General features: G+C 45.6%; 1 protein-coding gene across 6 annotated transcripts in view; it reads right to left on the minus strand.

Annotated features, from left to right (window-relative positions):
* Positions 1–24,071, minus strand: part of CYLD (CYLD lysine 63 deubiquitinase) — a 58,847-nt gene that overhangs the window by 27,265 nt on the left and 7,511 nt on the right. For 5 of the 6 annotated variants that reach the window (XM_040409316.1, XM_040409317.1, XM_040409318.1 and 2 more), the window contains 5 exons: positions 15,296–15,598; positions 12,126–12,231; positions 8,484–8,582; positions 6,350–6,469; positions 1,171–1,230 (listed from right to left, as the gene is read on the minus strand). In XM_040409316.1, the coding sequence (XP_040265250.1) occupies positions 1,171–1,230; positions 6,350–6,469; positions 8,484–8,582; positions 12,126–12,231; positions 15,296–15,598 (688 nt within the window). The remainder of the gene's footprint in view (positions 1–1,170; positions 1,231–6,349; positions 6,470–8,483; positions 8,583–12,125; positions 12,232–15,295; positions 15,599–24,071) is intronic. The other variant, XM_040409319.1, reaches the window with a different exon arrangement.

The raw sequence follows: 24,071 nt of genomic DNA on the forward strand, positions 1-24,071 counted from the left end.
ACCCATTCATAAGGTGGCCGCCCGTCCCTAGGGGATTCATAAGGTGCCCGCCCGTCCCTAGGGGATTCATAAGGTGCCCGCCCGTCCCTAGGGGATCCATAAGGTGCCCGCCCGTCCCTAGGGGATCCATAAGGTGCCCGTCCGTCCCTAGGGGATCCATAAGATGGCCGCCCGTCCCTAGGGGATCCATAAGATGGCCGCCCGTCCCTAGGGGATTCATAAGATGGCCACCTGTCTCTAGGGGATTCATAAGATGGCCACCTGTCTCTAGGAGATTCATAAGATGGCCGCCAGTCTCTAGGGGATTCATAACATGGCCTCCCGTCTCTAGGGGATTCATAACATGGCCTCCCGTCTCTAGGGGATTCATAAGATGGCCGCCAGTCCCTAGGGGATTCATAACATGGCCGCCCGTCTCTAGGGGATTCATAAGATGGCCGCCAGTTTCTAGGGGATTCATAACATGGCCGCCCGTCTCTAGGGGCTGCATAAGGTAGCTGCATATGTCTAAATAGCAACAGACATTACGTACTGCAATACGTCTCTTTCACTACAATCTTCAGTGTGGGAGCCAGAGTTGTAGCCTTCTTTAGTTCTGGATGTGAATATGTACAGCTCAAAGCATGGACTGTAGCAATTTTGTGTGAAAATTTAAAAGCAGAGCACCCTAATTCAGTATACTGCAAAAGTCTGCACAGGATATACCATAAATGTCTGTGATCTACGAGTCACCTCTTCATACATTCACTGTCACCTACCCAAGAGGGACACGGGTCCCCTGCTGTGGAGACAGATGTCGGCCCCAGTCTAGAGGTGGGACCACATCTGTCAGACATTTATGGCATATACTGCAGATATGCTATAAATGTCTAAGATGGGAATACCCCTTTAGGGGGAACATACAATGTAGGTTGTGGGCGTCCAAACTGGACACCACACTAATTGAAGAAAATCTGTTTTTCTTAGGGAAGGAACCAAGGTAGAGGTTAGAGCCACAAGAGGAAGCTGTATGTGAAGGCCGTGGGAGGAAGCAATGCAATTACACTGTCCAAAATAGAGCTTAGTAGACATCCAAATGACTATGGGAAATGAAGAGTGCTAGGCAATGTGCCCCGAGGTGGACGCCATACTGCATGAAGACTATCTAGAACATGTCATATAAACATCTACCTTCACAGCGGTTGCTCTCTTGGATACCAGAAGTTCCTCCTCGTGACGATCTCTCACGGGCTGTGGGGACAAAAGCATCAAGCACGCGTTCAATGGGAGAGGAAGCGGTCCGCTTGTGAAATAAACTGCATTTTTAAAGAAATACACACAGTGGGAGAAAAGAAAGCTGTAAGACGCTGACCACACGTAAGGAGAGCAGCTACAAACTGACCAACCTAACTGCCATATTGAAGTCATCCTGCATGCTCCCAGCATGCTCTGCTCCAAGAGGACGATCAGCCGAGTGCCGGCCATGGAAGAGTCCGCCAGCAAGGACTAACAGCTTTCATTGCTGGGGGACCCTCGGTTGGAAAAAAAAATTCAATGAGGATAAACAAGTAGACAAATTACTACAGATGTTAAAGGGGTTTTCACAGACTTAATACTGATGGCCTAGGATAAGGTCGTCAATATCTGATCGGTGGAGGTCCGACTCCAGGCACCCTCACTGTGTGCACTCCATTGACCAGGGAGGTTACGTTCATCAGTCTTATGACCGATTTGCAGTTCAGTCTCATTCAAGTGAATGGGTCTGCACTGTAATACCAAGAACAGCCACTATACAATGTACGGCGCTGTGCTTGGTATGCTGAGAGGAGGCGGCAGCGATTATCGCAGCACCACAACCTTTTCAAACAGCTGGTGTCGGAAGTCAGACCACCACTGATCAGATACTGATATTGACTTTTCCTAGGGATAGGCCGTCAACACTGAACTCCCTGAAAACCCTTTTAACCCCTTAACGCATAATGACGTATATGTATGTCATTATGCTTAAGGGAATGTATAGAGCGAGCTTACACGCTGGGTTCACTCCGTACAAGGTGGGCGCCAGCTATATAATACAGCAGGCACCGACCAAAAATAAACAGGATCCGCAATGACGCCGAGGGAGGGGGCTCCCTCTGCCTTCTAACCAGATCCCCTGCTCTGATCAGTTACCACCACAGTACTGAGCCTTCTGAAGGTTCTCAGGGCCTGACATGGTTACCTGACTATAAAGCCATGCGCGAGGCACAGCTCAGCAGGCATGGTCTCAGAATCTGATGGGACAAGCGATCAGAAGATGATCCAGTTCCCTAAGAGGACTAAGAATTGTTGTGTAAAAAGTAAAAAAATTAAAATAAAATTGAAATATTACTCCTCTTTCCCAATTTTACATAAAAAAATAAAATAAACAATAAAAGGCCCCAACTATTAAAATATAAAAATAATTTTCCTGCACAGTGAACAAAATCCCGTTACTGAATAGGAAGTGATGAAAAAGTCAAACGTATCTCAAAATGGTAATAATTAAACCAATAGTCCGACCCACAAGAAAACAAATCTTCATACAGCCCAGTAGACGGAAATATAAAAAAGGTTATGCCTGTCACAAAATGGCGATGCAAAGAAATTTTTTATTTCATTTTATTAAGGTTATTTTTTGTAAAGGCAGTAAAACAAAGCAAAAAAATAAATAAAAAAATATACAAATTTGAATATGGTGACAAATATTACCATATTCGTACGTCATGTCATTTTTAGCACATAGTAAACATCGTAATATCAAAACCCATAAAACCTTAGATGAATTGTTTGGGTTTTTTTCAGTTTCAACCCACAAAGAATTTTTTTCCGGTTCAAATAAAAGATAGGATAAATTAAATGGTGCCATTAAAGAAATAACTTGTCCCACAACAAAATAAGCCCCCATATGGCCATGTGAACGGAAAATTTTAAAAAAGTTATGGCGCTTGGAATGTGGAGAGGAAAAAAATGAAAAAACTAAAAAACGCAAAGGGGCCCAGTCCTTGAGGGGTTAATAGACATGCCATTTTTGTGACCGATGTTTTTTCTCCCATACATCTCTACAGGAGGTGACATCACAGGAAGGGCACATAGTTTCCTCTAAAAAAAAAAAAAAAAAAAAAAAAAAATGCTAGGCATGCAAGAAAGCCATTAGGTGGTGAAAAAGTTCGGGCTTGGGATCGGTGTTCTGTAGATTGTATTATTTTCCCTTATAACATGGTTATAAGGGAAAATAATAGCATTCTGAATACAGAATGCATAGTAAAACAGCGCTGGAGGGGTTAAAAAAAATAAAATAAAAATTTAACTCACCTTAGTCCACTTGATCGCGCTGCCGGCATCTCCTTCTGTCTCCTTTGTTAAATAGGACCTGTGGTGAGCATTAATTGCAGGAACAGGACCTTTGATGACGTCACTCCGGTCATCACATGATCCATCACCATGGTAAAAGATCATGTGACATACCATATGATGACCGGAGTGACGTCATCAAAGGTCCTGTTCCTGTAATTAATGCTCACCACAGGTCCTATTCAACAAAGGAGACAGAAGGAGATGCCGGCTACGCGATCAAGTGGACTAAGGTGAGTTAAATTTTTATTTTATTTTTTAACCCCTCCAGCGCTGTTTTACTATGCATTCTGTATTCAGAATGCTATTATTTTCCCTTATAACCATGTTATAAGGGAAAATAATAATGATCGGGTCTCCATCCTGATCGTCTCCTAGCAAAGGTGCGTGAAAATCGCACCGTATCCGCACTTGCTTGCGGATGCTTGCGATTTTCACGCAGCCCCATTCACTTCTATGGGGCCTGCGTTGTGTGAAAAACACAGAATATAGAGCTTGCTGCGATTTTCACGCAACGCATAAGTGATGCGTGAAAATCACCGCTCATGTGCACAGCCCCATAGAAATGAATGGGTTGGTATTCAGTGCGGGTGCAATGCGTTCACCTCCCGCATCGCATCCGCGCGGAATACTCGCCCGTGTGAAAGGGGCCTTCCTTATAGGGCTTTAACAAGCGTTTGTTAGCTTGTCCCATAGACTGCAATTAAATACCATGGGACGTGGCAGTGCAAATGATCTTTGTATTTTCTTATTGATAAAATTATCAGACAAAGGACTAGTCTCTGGACTCTGCTTTCCATTCATTCCCAGCTTTATTGGCGGACAGAATAGCGCAGTCTACCAGGAGTCCAGAGATTAATCCTGTGGATTCTGACTGCCTCTCTGAAGTGAATTGATCGGATGCCGTATACAGCAAAGTTCACGCAGCTCAAAAACAGATAATAAACAGCATTTCCAGGACATCTACACCTTTTACAAAGGACAGTAGAGTGGATAAACGGTTTCAGACGTCCTGCTTAAAGGGGTTGTCCAGCCCATGGTATTGATGACCTATCCTCAGGATAGGCCATCAATATCTGATCGACGGGGGTCCGATCGATCAGCTGTGAGACGAGGAGGCATCCTCGTCATCACACTGAGTCATCTCCAATGGAGCGGCGGCGTAGTGTAACTGCACCCGCTCCATTCACTTGAATGTAGCGGATGCCTGTATTACACGGCACTTATGAGACGAAGTGCGGTGTAATGAGGAGGAAGCGGTGCTCACATGGAGCGCTGCATCCTCTTCAAACCACTAATCGGCGGGGGTGCCGGGTGTCGGACCCCCGCCGATCAGATATTGATTACCTATCCTGAGGATAGGTCATCATTATTAGGGTCTGGACAACCCCTTTAACCTCGTCCCAACCAGCGCTGTACATGTATACGCCACTGGTCAGGTCTTCAAAGATGGTCCCTGCACTGGAGCAGAGAAGCGTGATAGCCACAGGGTTTCTGCTGTTTCACACAGCAAAGGCCGGGGGTTAATGTCTATGATTGTCGATAACGCCGATCATAGACATATAAAACCTCAGATACTGTGGTCAATTGTGATCCTGGCATCTGAGGCTACTTTCTCAGGGAATGCTGCACTCCCATGGCCCAAAGAGCTTCCCACTCGGGAATCAGGGGAGCCATCCGTTTCTGTGGTAGTCTCAGTGCATCTGAAGGATCCAAGGCTACCACAGCAGTTGCTATCGAGGACTGCAGGTGGCAGGGCTCCATAGGAACACAGTGCAACTCCTATAGACTGCAATGGTAATTCATCAGAGTCTATGGGACAAGCAATCTAACAATCGCTTGTAAAAGCCCCAGGCGTCTCAAAATATGTGTAAAAAAAAAGTAAGAAAAAATGATGATGTTTTTTTAATATAAAAAAAAAAAATCTAAAAATTCAAATCACTATTAAATAAGAAAATAAAGATCGTTTGCACCGACGCATTCCATACTATAAAAAAAAAAAAAAAAAAACCAAAATGGCAGATTTTTGTCACTTCACCTCTCAAAAAATAATAAAAAGTCCTACACACTCCAAAATGGTATTAATAAGAACTACAGATCACCTCGCTAAAAATAAGCCCTCAAACAGCTCCTATATCTATTAAAAAAAAAAAAGTTATGGGGGTCATACTATGGCGATGCAGAAAAAAAAAATTTGTATTTTCAAAAGTTTTTTTTTTTTTTTTTTTTTTTTTAGTATTAAACACACACACATGAAAAACTATATAAATGCGGTATCGCCGTAATCATACTGACCCAGAGAATAAAGGTAACAGGTCAGTTTTACCACATAGGGTACCCCATAAAAACGAAAACCCAGAAAGCTAAGACGGAATTGCATTTTTTCCCCCCCCCAATTCTTCCCCATTGGGAATTTTTTTTCAAGCTTCCCACTACATTGTACGTAATATTAAATGGTGCCAATAGAAAGTGCAACTTCTTCTGCAAAATAAACAAACAGGCCCTCATATGGCTGTGTGAACGGAAAAATAAAAATGTTATGGCTCCGGGAAGGAAGGGAGTGAAAAATGAAAACGGCAAATCGCCCCGAGCTGAAAGGATTAAATAGGGCAGGAGACAAACAACATGTCCAAGCTCTGGTGAAAAACCAATGCTGTTCATTGACTGTATGACGACGGCTCCTTCACCGCTACGAGGATCTAGAACCGGCTACTGCCCTGCCATATACGTGTCTCTTCTTACAGGGAGGCAATGTGACAGCGGTGCCAAGCACCAGTGTCTCTCCACGCCCAGCTGGTCACTGAAGGGTGTACCCAGCGAAGGTGCCCAAATCTACTGGAGGCGCTTCCTTGTATTACTGTTCACTCATGACGGCTGCTGATGGGAACTATAAGACTCCAAAGCAACGACACCCGCCCGCTGGTCCGTAACACACAACGCTCAATGGCAGCCATTTTGTACCGCACTGTAATGTACACAGAGTAAAAAAAAAACGTACCTTCATCCATGTACCAGCTGTTCTTACTTTTCGACTGGTGCTGGGAATCCACAGAGCTGCCATTTAAAGTGTAAAAAAATTCTGACCGGTTCCTGCTCCCGGATTCAGAGGTAGATCCTGCTGCGAGAAAAGAACGGACCATTTAAAATGTGCAAAATTATTTTACTTGCTTTTTTTGGATTTTGTTTCATTTCCAGCCATTAGCCTTTACCATATAATCCCGCCATGTAGGGGGAGGCTCGCATGACAGTTGCTGAGCAAATACTTACAGGCCCAAACAAGATTTTTCTAATGCATACTACTAAGGCCTCATACGTATATATTGCGGTCCGCAAAAAACGGATGACGTCCGTGTGCATTCCGGACATACGGAAACAGAATGCACACGGAATAACTTCCATTTTTTTTGTTTTTTTTGCAGACCCGTTGAAATGAATGGTTTCGTATACGGTCCGCAAAAAAAACAGAATGGACACGGAAAGAATATACGTTCGTGTGCATGAGCCCTAAGGCTACTTTCACACTAGCGTTAATATTTTCCGGTATTAAGATCCGTCATAGGGGCTCAATACCGGAAAACAACTCTTCCGTTTTGTCCCCATTCATTGTCAATAGGGACAAAACGTAACTGAACAGAACGGAGTGCTCCAAAATGCATTCCTCTCTCATAGCGGAGAGCAAACCGCAGCGTGCTGCAGTTTGCTTTCCGTCCTGGGATGCGGAGCAAGACGGATCTGTCATGATCCACAATGCAAGTCAATGGGGACGGATCAATTTTTCTCGGACACAATAGAAAACGGATCCGTCTCCCATTGACTTTCAATGGTGTTCATGACGGATCAGTCTTGGCTATGTTACAGATAATACAAACGGATCCATAATCGATACAGACGGTTGTATAATCAGTAACGGAAGCGTTTTTGCTGAACCCTGCCGGATCCAGCTCCGTACCACTCAAGTGAATGGGCCTGGGCTGCAATACCAAGCACAGCCACTATAGAAAGTGTGGCACTGTGCTTGATGAGCTGTGAGGAGGGGGCAGCACTCACCAGACCACCGCAGCCTCTTCAAACAGCTGGGGTTTCGGGAGTCAGACCCCCATTAATCAGATACTGATGATCTATGATCCGGGAATAATCCTGACCATGCACACATGTAGGATCCGGGAATAATCCTGACCATGCACACATGTAGGATCCAGGAATAATCCTGACCATGCACACAAGTAGGATCCAGGAATAATCCTGACCATGCACACATGTAGGATCCGGGAATAATCCTGACCATGCACACGTGTAGGATCCGGGAATAATCCTGACCATGCACACATGTAGGATCCGGGAATAATCCTGACCATGCACACATGTAGGATCCGGGAATAATCCTGACCATGCACACATGTAGGATCCAGGAATAATCCTGACCATGCACACGTGTAGGATCCAGGAATAATCCTGACCATGCACACATGTAGGATCCAGGAATAATCCTGACCATGCACACATGTAGGATCCGGGAATAATCCTGACCATGTACACATGTAGGATCCGGGAATAATCCTGACCATGTACACGTGTAGGATCCGGGAATAATCCTGACCATGCACACATGTAGGATCCGGGAATAATCCTGACCATGCACACATGTAGGATCCGGGAATAATCCTGACCATGCACACGTGTAGGATCCGGGAATAATCCTGACCATGCACACAAGTAGGATCCGGGAATAATCCTGACCATGCACACGTGTAGGATCCGGGAATAATCCTGACCATGCACACGTGTAGGATCCGGGAATAATCCTGACCATGCACACGTGTAGGATCCGGGAATAATCCTGACCATGCACACATGTAGGATCCGGGAATAATCCAGACCATGCACACGTGTAGGATCCGGGAATAATCCTGACCATGCACACATGTAGGATCCGGGAATAATCCTGACCATGCACACGTGTAGGATCCGGGAATAATCCTGACCATGCACACGTGTAGGATCCGGGAATAATCCTGACCATGCACACATGTAGGATCCGGGAATAATCCTGACCATGTACACATGTAGGATCCGGGAATAATCCTGACCATGCACACATGTAGGATCCGGGAATAATCCTGAGCACACGTTACCTGAGGCCTTTGGTTTGCTGTGACTGGATAGGCTCTTCTCACTTCCACACCTTGATGCAAAGGAGAGTTTTAGAGAGCGCCTCTCCTGGCTTACTGTTTCTGTGAGGAACAGAAGAAGAGTTTAGTACGCAGCCGCTTCTGTTACATGAATGACAAGGTGTAAAATAATAAAACAAGTCACATTCACCTCTAAACCCCCCGATGCTCCCATGCCGCTTCCTGGTCCCTCTTAAAAGACAGGAAATGGCCTCTTCAGCCAATCGATGGCGGGTCACTCCTGGGGGCAATGATTGGCTGACCGGTCATTTCCTGCTTGTTGAGGCGAATATAAAGCGGAATGGGAGGATCAGTAACGCAAGGCTCACATCTGCGCCAGATTCCAGCAGGTAAAAAAAAACAAAAAAAAACGGATGAAATATTGCTATATACAGCAGTATATAGCAATGCCGGTATTCACTCTGGAAACCTGTAGGACCCCATTATAGGGAATGGGATCCATTGGGCGCTGACAACGTCTGGCATAAGCCAGATATAACGGTTCTGGTATTCTGCTCCTATGACTGAACCCAACACTGGAATCTTAGGGCAGATGTGCAGTAGCCTAAGGGAAGTGTCACTTATTTTAAATATTTTACACCATTTTAAAAAAAAGAAGATTTAAATAGCTGGAAAACTCCTTTGTTAGCCTTCATAGTAGGAATCTGTCAGCAGTTTTGTACCTATGACACTGGCTGACCTGTTACGTGTGCACTTGGCAGCTGAAGGCATCTGTGTTGGACCTATGTTCATACAGTCAGGTCCATAAATATTGGGAAATCAACACAATTCTAAAATTTTTGGCTCTATACACCACCACAATGGATGAAACCATAAAATGAAACGAACAAGATGTGCTTTACCTGCAGACTGTCAGCTTTAATTTGAGGGTATTTACATCCAAATCAGGTGAACGGTGCAGGAATTACAACAGTTTGCATATGTGCCTCCCACTTGTTAAGGGACCAAAAGTAATGGGACAGAATAATAATCATAAATCAAACTTTCACTTTTTAATACTTGGTTGCAAATCCTTTGCAGTCAATTACAGCCTGAAGTGTGGAACGCATAGACATCACCAGACACTGGGTTTCATCCCTGGTGATGCTCTGCCAGGCCTCTACTGCAACTGTCTTCAGTTCCTGCTTGTTCTTGGGGCATTTGCCTTACAGTTTTGTCTTCAGCAAGTGAAATGCATGCTCAATCGGATTCAGGTCCAGTGATTGACTTGGCCATTGGATAACATTCCACTTCTTTCCCTTAAAAAACTCTTTGGTTGCTTTTGCAGTATGCTTTGAGTCATTGTCCATCTGCACTGTGAAGCACCGTCCAATGAGTTCTGAAGCATTTGGCTGAATATGAGCAGATAATATTGCCCGAAACACTTCAGAATCCATCCTGCTGCTTTTGTCAGCAGTCACATCATCAATAAATACAAGAGAACCAGTTCCATTGGCAGCCATACATGCCCACGCTATGACACTACCACCATCATGCTTCACTGATGAGGTGGTATGCTTAGGATCATGAGCAGTTCCTTTCCTTCTCCATACTCCTCTCTTCCCATCACTCTGGTACAAGTTGATCTTGGTCTCATCTGTCCATAGGATGTTGTTCCAGAACTGTGAAGGCTTTTCTAGATGTCGTTTGGCAAACTCTAATCTGGCCTTCCTGTTTTTGAGGCTCACCAATGGTTTACATCTTGTGGTGAACCCTCTGTATTCACTCTGGTGAAGTCTTCTCTTGATTGGTGACTTTGACACACATACACCTACCTCCTGGAGAGTGTTCTTGATCTGGCCAACTGTTGTGAAGGGTGTTTTCTTCACCAGGGAAAGAATTCTTCGGTCATCCGTCACAGTTGTTTTCCGTGGTCTTCCAGGTCTTTTGGTGTTGCTGAGCTCACCGATGCGTTCCTTCTTTTTAAGAATGTTCCAAACAGTTATTTTGGCCACGCCTAATGTTTTTGCTATCTCTCTGATGGGTTTGTTGTGTTTTTTTCAGCCTAATGACGGCTTGCTTCACTGATAGTGACAGCTCTTTGGATCTCATCTTGAGAGTTGACAGCAACAGATTCCAAATACAAAAAGCAGACGTGAAATGACCTCTGGACCTTTTATCTGCTCATTGTAATTGGGATAATGAGGGAATAACACACGCCTGGCCATGGAACAGCCGAGAAGCCGATTGTCCCATTACTTTTGGTCCCTTAACAAGTGGGAGGCACATATGCAAACTGTTGTAATTCCTGCACCGTTCACCTGATTTGGATGTAAATACCCTCAAATTAAAGCTGACAGTCTGCAGTTAAAGCACATCTTGTTCGTTTCATTTCAAATCCATTGTGGTGGTGTATAGAGCCAAAAATGCTAGAATTGTGTCAATGTCCCAATATTTATGGACCTGACTGCATGTGCCCGCATTGCTGAGAAAAATTATGTTTTATTATATGCAAATGAGCCTCTAGGAGCAACGGGGGCGTTACCATTACACCTAGAGGCTCCGCTCTCTCTGCAACTGCCGCACCCTCTGCCCTTTGATTGACAGGACCAGGCAGTGTAAACGTCATCACCCCTGGTCATGTCAAAGGGGCACAGCAGTTGCAGAGAGAGCAGAGCCTCTAGGTGTAATGGTAACGTCCCCGTTGCTCCTAGAGGCTCATTTGCATATAATAAAACATCATTTTCCCCAGCAATGCAGGCACATATGAACATGGGACCAACACGGACGCCTTCAGCTGCCAAGTGCACATGTAACAGGACAGCCAGTGTCATAGGAACAAATCTGCTGACAGATGCCCTTTAAAACTTTATTTTCTGATCAAATAATATAATTTAGCTGAAAGGGTTTCTGTCACCCGAATTTTCGCTATTAAACAGGCTGACATTATAGACATGAAAATGTCACCTGAATTTAAGTATGCCCCTGTTTTTTTTGTAATTTTAACTTGTATTATATGCAAATGAGCCTCTAGGAGCAGGAAGGGGGGTGTTGCCATTACACCTAGAGGCTCATTTGCATATAATAAAAGTTAAAATTACAGGAAAACAGGGGCATACATAAATAAAAGAAATGCAGAGTTAAATTCAGGTGACATTTTCACGTTTCTCTAACGTCAGCCTGTTTACTAGCAAAAATTGGGGTGACAGAAACCCTTTAAACCGACTACTATAATCATACAGCGAATCAACGGAAAGATATGGCATGTGGAGAGCATCAGCGATTCTTCTCCCAGAAAAAGGGCTCATTCACACGACTGTGTGGGCGCTGTGCAGTCTGCAATACACGGGCACTGGCCCTGTCAATCCCATAGCGCAGTGCGGACTCATTGACATGAATGGGTCCGCTATCTGCAATATATAGCAAAACACAGGACATGTCTTATGTTTTGCGGTACGGTGGCATGGACCCAAAAGCCCACGGAAGCCTTCTATCCGTGTCTTCGTTCCACGCCATATCTTATGGACTTGAATGGGTCTGCAGTCCATAGGTCCACTAACATGGGCACGGACGGACTACGGACATGTGAATAAGCCCAAAGACCGGAAACATGGAGGGGGAAGAGGGAGCGGTGAATTCCAAAAATTCAGGACAGCATATTCCTACCTGGGATGATATCATTGATGTGCAGGAGGAGAGTGCTTTCCACACTAGCAAAGCTACACAGCTGGATCCCATTGTAGCGGCCATCCCAGTTTCCAATAGGATTGTCCTACAGAGAAAGAAAGAAGCATTTCTGATCTCCTATGTCAAAGTGATGATCACAGTCCCTGAAGTGACGGTGACTGGAGCGAGAGGAAGAAAGCCGTCCTGCTGAAGGCTACGCGGGTCTGATGTGCTCACCATCCGTGTGTGAGGCGGCTGGGTGCATTCTGCTGGTTTTAAACCAGAAAGTTTCAAAACTGCTCATTTTTAGGTCGACCACACTTCCGTCACACCGCCGAGAATCAACATTTCCACTGGAGTAAAGTAACACCAATATATGCTCTACACAAACTGTGCAACTGAAATAGCTCAGAGCAGAAACCCAAGGTGACGAAAATACCCTCAAACCACACAAACCAGCAATTATGAAGAAGCAACGACATATTTACATCTCTGCAAACACGCTGCCTTAAAGGGGACTCCAGGCTGCAGATCGGTGGGAGTCCGACTCCTGAAAGCCCCATTCATCAACTGTTATATTGAAAACTGTGTACGGGTGGAAGCAGAAGGCCCTGTACATGGAATCATTTCTGGCGCAGTACCCAGGCTCGCCACTAGGTGGTGCATGGAGCTTCTGTCACCACAGCTGATCGGAGGGGGGTGCTGGACACCCACCGATCTGACAGTGATGACCTATGCCGAGGATCTGTAACCCTGTAGACTCTTAACACTTTGTCAGGGTCAGCCTTAAGATTTCCAAAATTAGGGCAATGGAAGCCCAAGGGAACCTACAGACAATGGTGTCCATTCGAGACTGGTTGAGAAACCAATATGTACCACGTGGTCAGCTATCGATTTGAATGACTGACATGTAGATGTCCCGTGAACTGGACATGCGTGGCCAATGGAGACTTCCTCCGGTCATCAGCGGTGAGGCTGGAAGAAGCCGGACCTGGCGGAAGCAGCTGATCAGCATGGCGGCTTCCAGCTGAAGAGGGGTTGTCCTTGCAAGGCACATGAAGGGCTTATTGCATACAGACTCCACCAGCAAAATCCTCGCCTTCCCTTTTCAAGTGAGACTGGTCAAGGATGAGGTTTAACTCAAAATCAGCACCACGCAGTCACAAAGTTGCTCAACCTCCATTACATATGGTAACAATACAAATCCATATCTCTAGCTGGTACCAAGCCAGAGATATGAGAAGCTAAACAGCCACTGCCACCCCTCCCTTTCAAGTGTAACTGCCATTTTATTTTTATTTGTGTAATAAGCAGGAGGGGCAGTGATACTGACCATTTTTGTAATATACTTTTATTACTGAAATCATACATTTCTATTAGAAAAATAGCTGTAAAGTGGCCAATGGTTAGTGGATCTCTGCTGTTTCAAAGGGCAGAGGCCCGCAGCTAATGGCCGTGACCGGCAATAATGCCAATCGCAGTTATTAGATGCTGTGCACGCTTCCAGGTTAATGCTGACATCCCTGTGCAGCGACTGGAGATGCCGGTAATTCATTATAATAGGCTGGGTCTATCTGAAGAGACTCAGCCTTTTAGAGCTGCAATTCCAATGTTGGCCAGCAGGTGCAGGCCAACATAAGAAATCAGCAATTCACATATTACTATACTGCTATTTGCAGTATGGTAATATTCAATAAATAAAAAAGTAGTAAACATGGTAGCTTCCTAAAGAGGCTACAAAACATTTTTTTTTTTTAAAGGAAAATAATATATAAAAACATAAAAATTTTAATCAACCCCCCCTTTCTTTAGGATAAAATAAAAAAAAATATAAACATCATAGGCATCACCACATCGGAAAATGTCCATACTATTAAAATATAAAAATATTTTTCCAATATGGCAAATGGTGTAACGGAAAAAAAAAAGATACAAAATTGCAGATTTGAAAGGAAACACTCCGATGCTCCTCTCATGCATAGTAAGGGAATACAAAAGAGGCGATATCTGGGTTCAGCCCTGAACTCTGAAAACCCCTTTAACATCATTCAGAGAAATGCTTTACAGTGGCCACCATGAGCCATAGACACAATCTGTATAAGGTGGTATCTGACCTTCTAATCTTGCCTGTGATGATAAGGAAATGACTGCAGAAAAGTGACCTGTACAGACTAAGGCTAGTTTCACACTAGCGGCAAGGAACTCCGGCAGGCTGTTGCAGTGGGTGAACAGCCTGTCGGATCCGTGCTGCCGCTAGTACACACGTGCCCCCGTCTATGGCTCCGGCCCCATTGACTATAATGAGGGCGGGGCAGAGTTCCGGCGGCAGCACGGCAAACATGCCGAGAGGCAGCCGGAATAAAAATACATGTCGTACTTTTATTCCGGCCGCCTCTCGGCATGTTTGCCGTGCTGCCGCCGGAACTCCGGCCCGCTCCTATTATAGTCAATGGGGCGGAGAGGTAGTCCAGGAGCACGGATCTGGCAGGCTGTTCACCCGCCGAAACAGCCTGCCAGAGTTCCTTGCCGCTAGTGTGAAACTAGCCTAAGATAGCAGATACTGATGCTATGCCTGGGGGTTTCTGGCTGCCATGGTATGGAGGGAACCCCCTCACTCCATCAAACAACTTAGATACAACGGTTACTACTGAGCAAGGGGGTAAAACAGCCAGGATCAGAGACTTCTCTGATCCCGGACATTGCAGCGGGAGACCTCCTGTCAATCACTGCAGGGCTCCCGGGCTTACTGCAAAGGAACCTCTTCTGAACCCATGTGATCGCCGTCATCTACATGCTCATAGGGATGCAGCTAATCGACCTTTCATCCGATGTACATGTAATGTGATCATGTAGGGAGGGGTTAATAAGATTTTTCCAGTACTTTCTGATGACCTATCAGATCGGCATGATTGTCTGCAGAAGATGTGCTGTGCTGGATCTAGCACAGCGCCATACACTGTGTAGTGGTGGAGAAAGGTACTGCAGGCTCAGTTCCATACAGATGAAAGGGGCAGTCCATTTCCTGTCTCTAACCCAGTATATGGCGCTGTACCAGCTCTTGTGCGCTGTGGATCAGATACTGATGACAGAAAAGGTATAAAATGCTAACCGTTCCTGGTGAAATCTGGTCGTCAACTAAAGTAATAAAATAAAACTAATAGGGCGCTTACCATATCTACTCCAACAAAGTACCCAAGGCTTTCTTTCCCGGGCAGAACATCGCAGAAAATGACTGTCCCAAATTCCATACTCTCTCCAATCTTCAGGGACACTCGTGAGTTGATCTCCAGAGGAGGGATTTCAGTTGGGTTGGGGTCTACCGGAGACGCGTAGTCACTTTCTAGTTCATCCTCATCTTCGTCACACAGTTCTAGTTTGTCAAGAGCCACGAACACCCCACATTCATCGTCACAACGGAACAGCTGCTTTCCCTGGTAGCAGCCTTCTGTAAATCCCTGTCCACGGCCGTCTTCCTGATGGGAGAAGAAAGGAAGACATCACAAAGTTACATACAATTCACTGCACCCTCAGCTTCCACCGTGCTGCACAACCAGGTCCAGCATGACCACATGGAGAAGGTTATAGGTTCTCCGGGATCAGCACATCGGCAGCCTAGCCTCAGGACAGGTCACCAATATCAGATCGTTTGGGGTCTGACTCTCGGCACGCACGCCGATCATGTGTTTAAAGGGGTTTGTATGAGTGCCGTAGCCTCTCATGTATAGTAGGGCTTTGTTAAAGGGGTTGTGCTATGAAACACATTCTATATTTTTCAAAGCAGCACCTGGATCTGAATTTTTTTGTAATTGCATCAAATAAAAATTTTTATATAAACCACTGAGCTATTCAATAAAATATACATGTATAGCGCCACCTGCTGTTTGTTATTTTCCTTATATCTTGCCCACTTCACTGAGCTGGTCGCACATGCTCAGTTTAAATCTTTTACTGCCACCAGTCCTATTTTCTGTGGAAGCTGCGGCAGTTACAGGGAAAGAGCAACAGCAGAAAGGACACACCCCAGGAGCTGCCAGCCCATAGAGCAGGGATGCTCAACCTGCTGCTGTAAAACTACAAATCCCACCATGCCCTGCTGTAGAATGATAGCTGTTGGCTGTCCGGGCATGCTGGGAGTTGTAGTTTTGCAACAGCTGGAGGGCCGCAGGTTGGGCATCCCTGCTATAGAGATTCTAGCAGAGCAGTTGGAGCAATGCATACGGAGATCTCCGGGCCCATGTGAGGTACAGGGCTGGTTCTAGCTTTGTTAGAAAGAGATTGTCATGTACTGTATGATGTCCGATTCTCATTTTGTCACATCAGTCATGACATAACAATGTTAAAGGCTATGTACAGCTTTGGGAACATTTTTTTTAAAATTATTGTATTGTACTCATTTTGAGCCTAAAAATCATTTTTTTAATTTGGTCTTTATTAAAAAAAAATATGGTGATCTTTTTTCTGTACAGAGCTGAGATGCTCTAGTAGCAGCCTTTGGATTTTCTTTCTTTTCCGTCAGACCAGGAGCTGACGGGCTCCTTATCTCTGCTCTCAGACCTCCTAAACACTCATTAAAGGGCTTCTGTCACCCCACTAAAGTCATATTTTTTTTTTGGGCTAGTTAAATTACTTATATTGCGATATATGAAAATATAATGCTCTTACTTACTTTGATTCAGCAGTTTCTTCTAAAAACGAAGTTTTATAATATGTAAATTAGGTCTCTACCAGCAAGTAGGGCGGCTACTTGCTGGTAGCAGCTGCAGAAAACCGCCCCCTCATTGTGTTGATTGACAGGGCCAGCCGCGATCTCCTCCTCCGGCCGGCCCTGTCGGCATTTCAAAAATCGAGCGCCTGTGTGCATTCGGCGCAGGCGCTCTGAGATGAGGAGGCTCGCCTCCTCAGAACTCCCTCAGTGCGCCTGCGCCGATGACATCACCGAAATAGAAGACGTCATCCGCGCAGGCGCACTGAGGGAGTGCTGAGGAGGCGAGCCTCCTCATCTCAGAGCGCCTGCGCCGAATGAACACAGGCGCGCGATTTTTGAAATGCCGACAGGGCTGGCCGGAGGAGGAGATCGCGGCTGGCCCTGTCAATCAACAGAAGGAGGGGGCGGATTTCTGCAGCAGCTACCAGCAAGTAGCCGCCCTACTTGCTGGTAGAGACCGAATTTACATATTATAAAACTTTGTTTTTAGAAGAAACTGCTGAATCAAAGTAAGTAAGAGCATTATATTTTCATATATCGCAATATAAGTAATTTAACTAGCCCAAAAAAAAAAATATGACTTTAGTGGGGTGACAGAAGCCCTTTAATGAGTGTTTAGGAGGTCTGAGAGCAGAGATAAGGAGCCCGTCAGCTCCTGGTCTGACGGAAAAGAAAGAAAATCCAAAGGCTGCTACTAGAGCATCTCAGCTCTGTACAGAAAAAAGATCACCATATTTTTTTTAATAAAGACCAAATTAATTTAACTAGCCCAATTTAACTAGCCCAAAACTAACTAATTTAACTAGCCCAAAAAAAAAAAATCACTTTAGTGGGGTGACAGAAGCCCTTTAAAGCTCAATCCTTATCTTACTGATAACAATGTGGCTTAAATTAGTGTTTAAGACCTCTCAGTAGTTTAGAGATAAGGGTTATTAGATGACCAAGGGAAAGTACCAGTCACACAGCTAGAAAAACAGCTCTTTGTCAATATTTTTAATAAAGGCCAATGGAAAAAATGGTTTTGAGGCAAAAATGAGTAGCATGCAATCATTAAAAAAAAAAAAAAAAAAATTGTCTCCAAAGGTGTACATAGCCTTTAAGCACCGCCCCCTCAGTAGACGTTCTCCTTGGACCACAGTGTTCCCAACTTGAAACGGTTGCTGAGTTAAAGTCATGTGACCAGACCGGTCCATAAGCAACTGCCTCTGACAAGCACTGTGCATGGGAAGCTAGTGCAGTGACGGACATATCTGGTCACGAGCTTATAGAATTAAAGAATGATAATAAAAGTGTCCCAAACCGCTACTCCACTTTGAGCGCTGCTGGTGGGTTCCGTTCACACACAATCTATAGGAAAATAAAACCGCGCTGCTGGCTCGGCTTCCACAATAGTTGGTGCTCTTGTTCCCTATAGTAATAAAAGAAACAGCCCAACATAGTACCAAGTACCGCAAGTTCTTTGTCTTATCCAACTTTTTTTTTATTATACTCACAAGTTGCCATAAAATCTCAGTCATATAAAATACAACTCGGTCCTTTCGCCAAATACCCGACCCAGGTTTCGCCTCTGCTTCGTCAGGTGAATCCCGGATCGGGTGTCTGGCGAAAAGATCGGGTTGTATTTTATATGACTGAGATTTTATGGCAACTTGTGAGTATAATAAAAAAAAAAACGCAATTAGACTTACCGGTAATTCCGTTTCCTTAAATCCACCATGACGGCCACAATGAGATTGACCCTTGACCTCTGTAGGGGCAGGAACACATGAAGAGAGTTTAAATTCCCCCCACCCCTCCACCTCCTCAGTGCTTTACAAATTACCCGAAAAAGGTGGAACATAATAATAAAGGATATTGATTCATATCCCCTAATATATTATCATCTCTATCTTCCCCCGTATAATTATATATATATATATTATTTTATTTTTTTGGGGACGGGAATAGTACGGGCAGTCATGGTGGATTCAAGGAAACTAAATTACCGGTAAGTCTAATTGCGGTTTTTCCATTTCATCCACCATGACGGCCACAATGAGAGGTAACAAATGACTAAGTGGGTGGGGATATCGCCTGGAGAACCCTCCGGCCAAAGAGAGTCTCATTAGAGTCCGGAAGACTAAGACGATAGTGTCTCACAAAAGGTATTTACACTTGACCAGGTTGCAGCCTTACAATTCTGGTCAAGTGAGACACCTCCTTTTTCAGCCCAAGAGGAGGCAGTGGCCCTAGTGGAATGGGCTTTAATGACCCCAGGGCTGGATTTGCCCTGAATCAAATAGCAACACTCAATGGTGGATCTAATCCACCTAGCTATGGAGGATTTAGAGAGCTTTTTTCCCCTATTTCTCCCTGAGAACTGTATTAGAAGATTATTAGCCTTCCTGAATTCCTGGGTAGTCTCAAGATATTGAATGACTGTATCTCTGACATCTAATAGGCGTATTTTATCGTCTGTCCCTCTATCCTGGGACCTGGTAATGGAGGGTAGAAATATCTCCTGGTCACGGTGGAAGGAGGAGACCACTTTAGGGAGGAACCCGGGATCGAGATTTAAACAAATGTGATCCTCTTTGATCTGGAGATACGGTTCCTTGCAGGAAAGGGCCTGAAGTTCTCCGATACGTCTGGCTGAGGTTATTGCTATTAGGAAAGCTGGTTTTTAGGGAAAGGTGCTTTAAAGAAATATCAGCCAGTGGCACGAAGGGAGGTTTTGTTAAACCTTCTAGGACGGTGTTTAGGTCCCAAGTGGGAGCCCTAGATTTAAGGATAGGTCTTAGTCTGATTGCTGCTCTGATGAATCTCCTGACCCACCTGTGATTGGCTAGGCTGGAGTCGTAGAAGGTGCTAAGAGACGATATTTGTACCTTCAGGGTACTAGGTCTCAACCCTAATTCCAAACCGATCTGAAGGAAATCTAAGATTTTATTGATGGGAGGAGAGGAGAAGTCAGGGTGATCCACCCCTAAGCAGGAACAGTATCTTTTCCAGATTTTAAGATAGATGGAAGATGTAACTTTCTTCCTACTGGCTTTGAGGGTGAGGATTACTCTATCTGAAAGGCCTCTACTTCTTAAGGTCTCGCTCTCTGGATCCAAACAACTAGTCTGAATACTCTTGGGTCAGGATGTAGAAGAGGGCCCTGGACTAGCATGTCTCTCTTAAAGGGGATCTCCCAAGGACCCTCCAACAAAAGCTGCTTCTTTTGCGGAGAAGCGGATCGATTCCACGGAGGCATCAGCTAGAAATGCTGTGGCGGATCGGAGAAGCGTGATAGAATCACGAATCTCCTCTCTAGAGGTTTTATTTTTTAGATGTTCATCGAGCTCTCCAGCCAGATGTACATAGCCCTGGCCATGGATGTTGCTGCTATGTTTGTTTTGATCCCAAACATAGCAGATTCCCAGGACTTTTTTAGCAGCCTGTCCGCTTTTCGATCCATCGGATCGCCAAGCTGAGAGGAGTCCTCGAAAGGTAAAGCCGTTCTCTTTACCACCTTGAACACTTGTATGTCAACCTTAGGGGTTTCATTAAATATCTTGCATTCCGTCTGGTCAAAGCAAAGTCTGTTTCTGAACTCCTTAGGGACCCCTGGCCTCTTTTCTGGATTAAACCACTCTTCCATAATCATTTCCCGTATATTTTCGATTATTAGGAAAACGATGGATGTCTTTGATCTAAGACCCCCGAACATCTCATCCTGGACAGTACGGGGTCTAGGGGTGTCCTCAATCCCCATTGTAGACCTGACAGCCCTTAGCAGTTCCTCCATTTCATCCGAAGAGAAAAAAGATTTTTTTATCCTTATCCAAAATCTCCCCCTCTTATAGGGGGTCCTCATTATGAATTTGTCTGGATGAGACGGAGGCTTCTTCCGCATCTGAGGAGGATATAACGGAGAGCTTGCGTTTCTTGGGAGGATTAGGAGTACTGCCGGGAGTCGACATAGAAGCCAAGGAAGACTTAATCTCGTCCAGAATAAAGGATTTCATCTCTGGAAGAATATTTGGTTGTTCTTCCTTCCAGATTTTAGCTGTGCAAGACTTGCAAAGTCTTTTCTTATAATTCTCCGGTAGCCTTTTTGAGCAAGCATTACACTTTAGTAACTTCACTTTTGCTTTAGACTCTTTAGTACCCTGGAAGTGAGGGAACAACCAAATATACTGCAGTTAGCAATTAAGGGCAAGTGCTGTTTTAACCACACAACCTCCCGGGGGGGGACTCACAGTACTGACGGCAGAGGGATCAGGACCTTCCTGGCGGGGAGTAGGTATCTCTGACATCGTGGTGATTGCAGGCGAATGCTAGCTGGAACCGCGATCTCTTCAGCAGCCCCGGCATTTGACGTCATTAAGCTGCGCCCCGGGCTGTCGGCGTGTGCCTGCGTCGCACCAACCTCTGTATAGGTGCGTGTGTCGGTGCGGCCCGCCTCCTAATGCTTGCGCTGCATGTGCCGCACCTACTCCCCTGGTCACGTGGATGCAAGGAGGACGACGAACACAGCACGCGAACCTCCGTGTGAGGCCGGCACCCCAGACTGCTTCCTGATGCGAGGAAGGAGGTCTCGAGGTAAGGGAGGACCGCAGGCCCCAGCATAGGCCGGGACGGGGGTACTTGTTGCTCCATGCTGTCCAGCCTTAGCCCCTGCCGCGGGAGGACAGCAGGAGATTCCTGTAGGAAACAATCTTGAATAGGAAACTTCAACCCTCCCGACAGGAGGGCTCTCTCCACATGTTGGCCCCTGTAGGGGCAGGAAAGCACTGAGGAGGTGGAGGGGTGGGGGGAATTTAAACTCTCTTCATGTGTTCCTGCCCCTACAGAGGTCAAGGGTCAATCTCATTGTGGCCGTCATGGTGGATGAAATGGAAGAGTTGGATAAGACAAAGAACTTGCGGTACTTGGTACTATGTTGGGCTGTTTCTTTTATTACTATAGGGAACAAGAGCACCAACTATTGTGGAAGCCGAGCCGACCAGTAATTGACCATATCAGAAAAACCTCTCTGTGTGCCTTTACGGGCAGGACTGTCAACTGCTGGACAAGAGCAGCGCGGTTTTATTTTCCTATATCTGGTCACATGACCTGCCTTTTGTCACCATTTTAAGATGGAAGCTCTCTGGAGCGGAATGGAATGCTTTGCTTGACAAGGAGCGACACTCAAAGTAAAAAAGGTAGTTACGTTTCGGCTAACACATAGCCTTTATCAAACACCAAGTGCTATCCAAAGGATCCTGTTTAAAAAGTATAAGCCACGCCCACACATACGGATGTGGCCAATTATCTAATTACACATTAACATAATTGTTCGCAGTGTCTCAGATGTGTGCATATACATACGCTTTATCTATACATCGGTGTTCACCCATATAGAGCATAAGATCCAGTCGAGCGCATACCTCTATGGTGCACGCTTCCAGCGCGTCCCTCGGCAGCCGGAGCGCATGTCCGGGGAGGAGGGGCCATTTACTCACGTGTCCATCGTTCGTCACATGGTCGCAGGCTGACGTGTCCGAGCGATCACCGGTGACACCGAGTCTCCTCCCAATCCCCGCCCAGTCAGCGCGCCAATGCCAGGGACGCCCAGAGAGCCGCCCGCCCTCGTCTCTGCCGCCTGTGAAGATGTCCTATTCAAAAGCACCAGCAATCATCACCGAGGGGGGCCAGTTCCTCAGTCAGGTGGATCATGAGGCAGCGTTTACTAAATGAAACGCAGTCAACATAAGTGCATATAAAATTAGTGAAAAAAACTGTTATCATTTAAAACACACTATACGGGTTACAGATTATTGACGTCACTAGGGTCACCTATAAATTCCCCACATAAAACTCCAGATTCATCCCAAAAGACTGGAGAGCCCTCAATTCAAAGACCCACTTCAGCTCCATTCTACGTAGGATCAGATCCCTGTCACCCCCACGTCTGGAGAGGAGAGGTTTGTCTGGAGAGGAGAGGTTTGTCTGGAGTGGTGTCTGGAGAGGAGAGGTTTGTCTGGAGTGGAGAGGTTTGTCTGGAGTGGAGAGGTTTGTCTGGAGAGGAGAGGTTTGTCTGGAGAGGAGAGGTTTGTCTGGAGAGGAGAGGTTTGTCTGGAGTGGAGAGGTTTGTCTGGAGTGGAGAGGTTTGTCTGGAGTGGAGAGGTTTGTCTGGAGTGGAGAGGTTTGTCTGGAGTGGAGAGGTTTGTCTGGAGTGGAGAGGTTTGTCTGGAGAGGAGAGGTTTGTCTGGAGAGGAGAGGTTTGTCTGAAGAGGAGAGGTTTGTCTGAAGAGGAGAGGTTTGTCTGAAGAGGAGAGGTTTGTCTGGAGAGGAGAGGTTTGTCTGGAGTGGTGTCTGGAGAGGAGAGGTTTGTCTGGAGAGGAGAGGTTTGTCTGGAGTGGTGTCTGGAGAGGAGAGGTTTGTCTGGAGAGGAGAGGTTTGATACAAGAGTCGAAGAGATGGGGAGGAAATTCCTAGATAGGGGTTATCGACGTAAACTGGTGGAGAGGATGACACAAAAGGTGGGGGCGGCTGACCGCGAGTCCACATTCCAAGGTAAGAAGAAAGACAGGGATCAGAAACGGATCCCCTTTGTAGCCACCTACGGGGCCCTCAGTGGAGACATAGCACGCATCATACGTAAGGAGTGGCATATTCTACAGAAAGGGTTGCCCACGATTGTTGAGTTTGGGAGTTTCCCCATGATGGCGTACAAAAGAGGTGCCAACCTACGTGATAAATTGGTTAAGACAGAAGTTGGGGAAGCCCGAGGTGATGGACAAAGGTATCTGGCGCCAAGGAAATTAGGATGTTATCCTTGCCTTGGCTGTTGCAACTGTGGCAACATGGTGAAGGGAGATACCTTTGCCCATCCCTATAGTGGTAAAACTTACAAAATCAAGGAATTTTTTACATGTAGATCCCGTGATGTAGTGTATATGATCACGTGCCCATGTGGTCTCATCTACATAGGTGAGACCACGATAGAGGCCCGAGAACGGATCAATTCCCATAAAAGCAATATTAGAAGGGCCCAAGTGGATAAGCCTGTGGCAAAACATTTCTTGGAACGTGGAAGTTCGGTCAACCAGCGTCGGGTCCGAATCATTGATTCAGTTGGTAAAATGAGACGTGGGGGTGACAAGGATCTGATCCTACGTAGAAAGGAGCTGAAGTGGGTCTTTGAATTGAGGGCACTCCAGCCTTTTGTGATGAATCTGGAGTTTTATGTGGGGAATTTATAGGTGACCCTAGTGACGTCAATAATCTGT

Source organism: Bufo bufo, chromosome 10, assembly GCF_905171765.1.
Source record: "Bufo bufo chromosome 10, aBufBuf1.1, whole genome shotgun sequence".
NCBI lineage: Eukaryota > Metazoa > Chordata > Amphibia > Anura > Bufonidae > Bufo > Bufo bufo.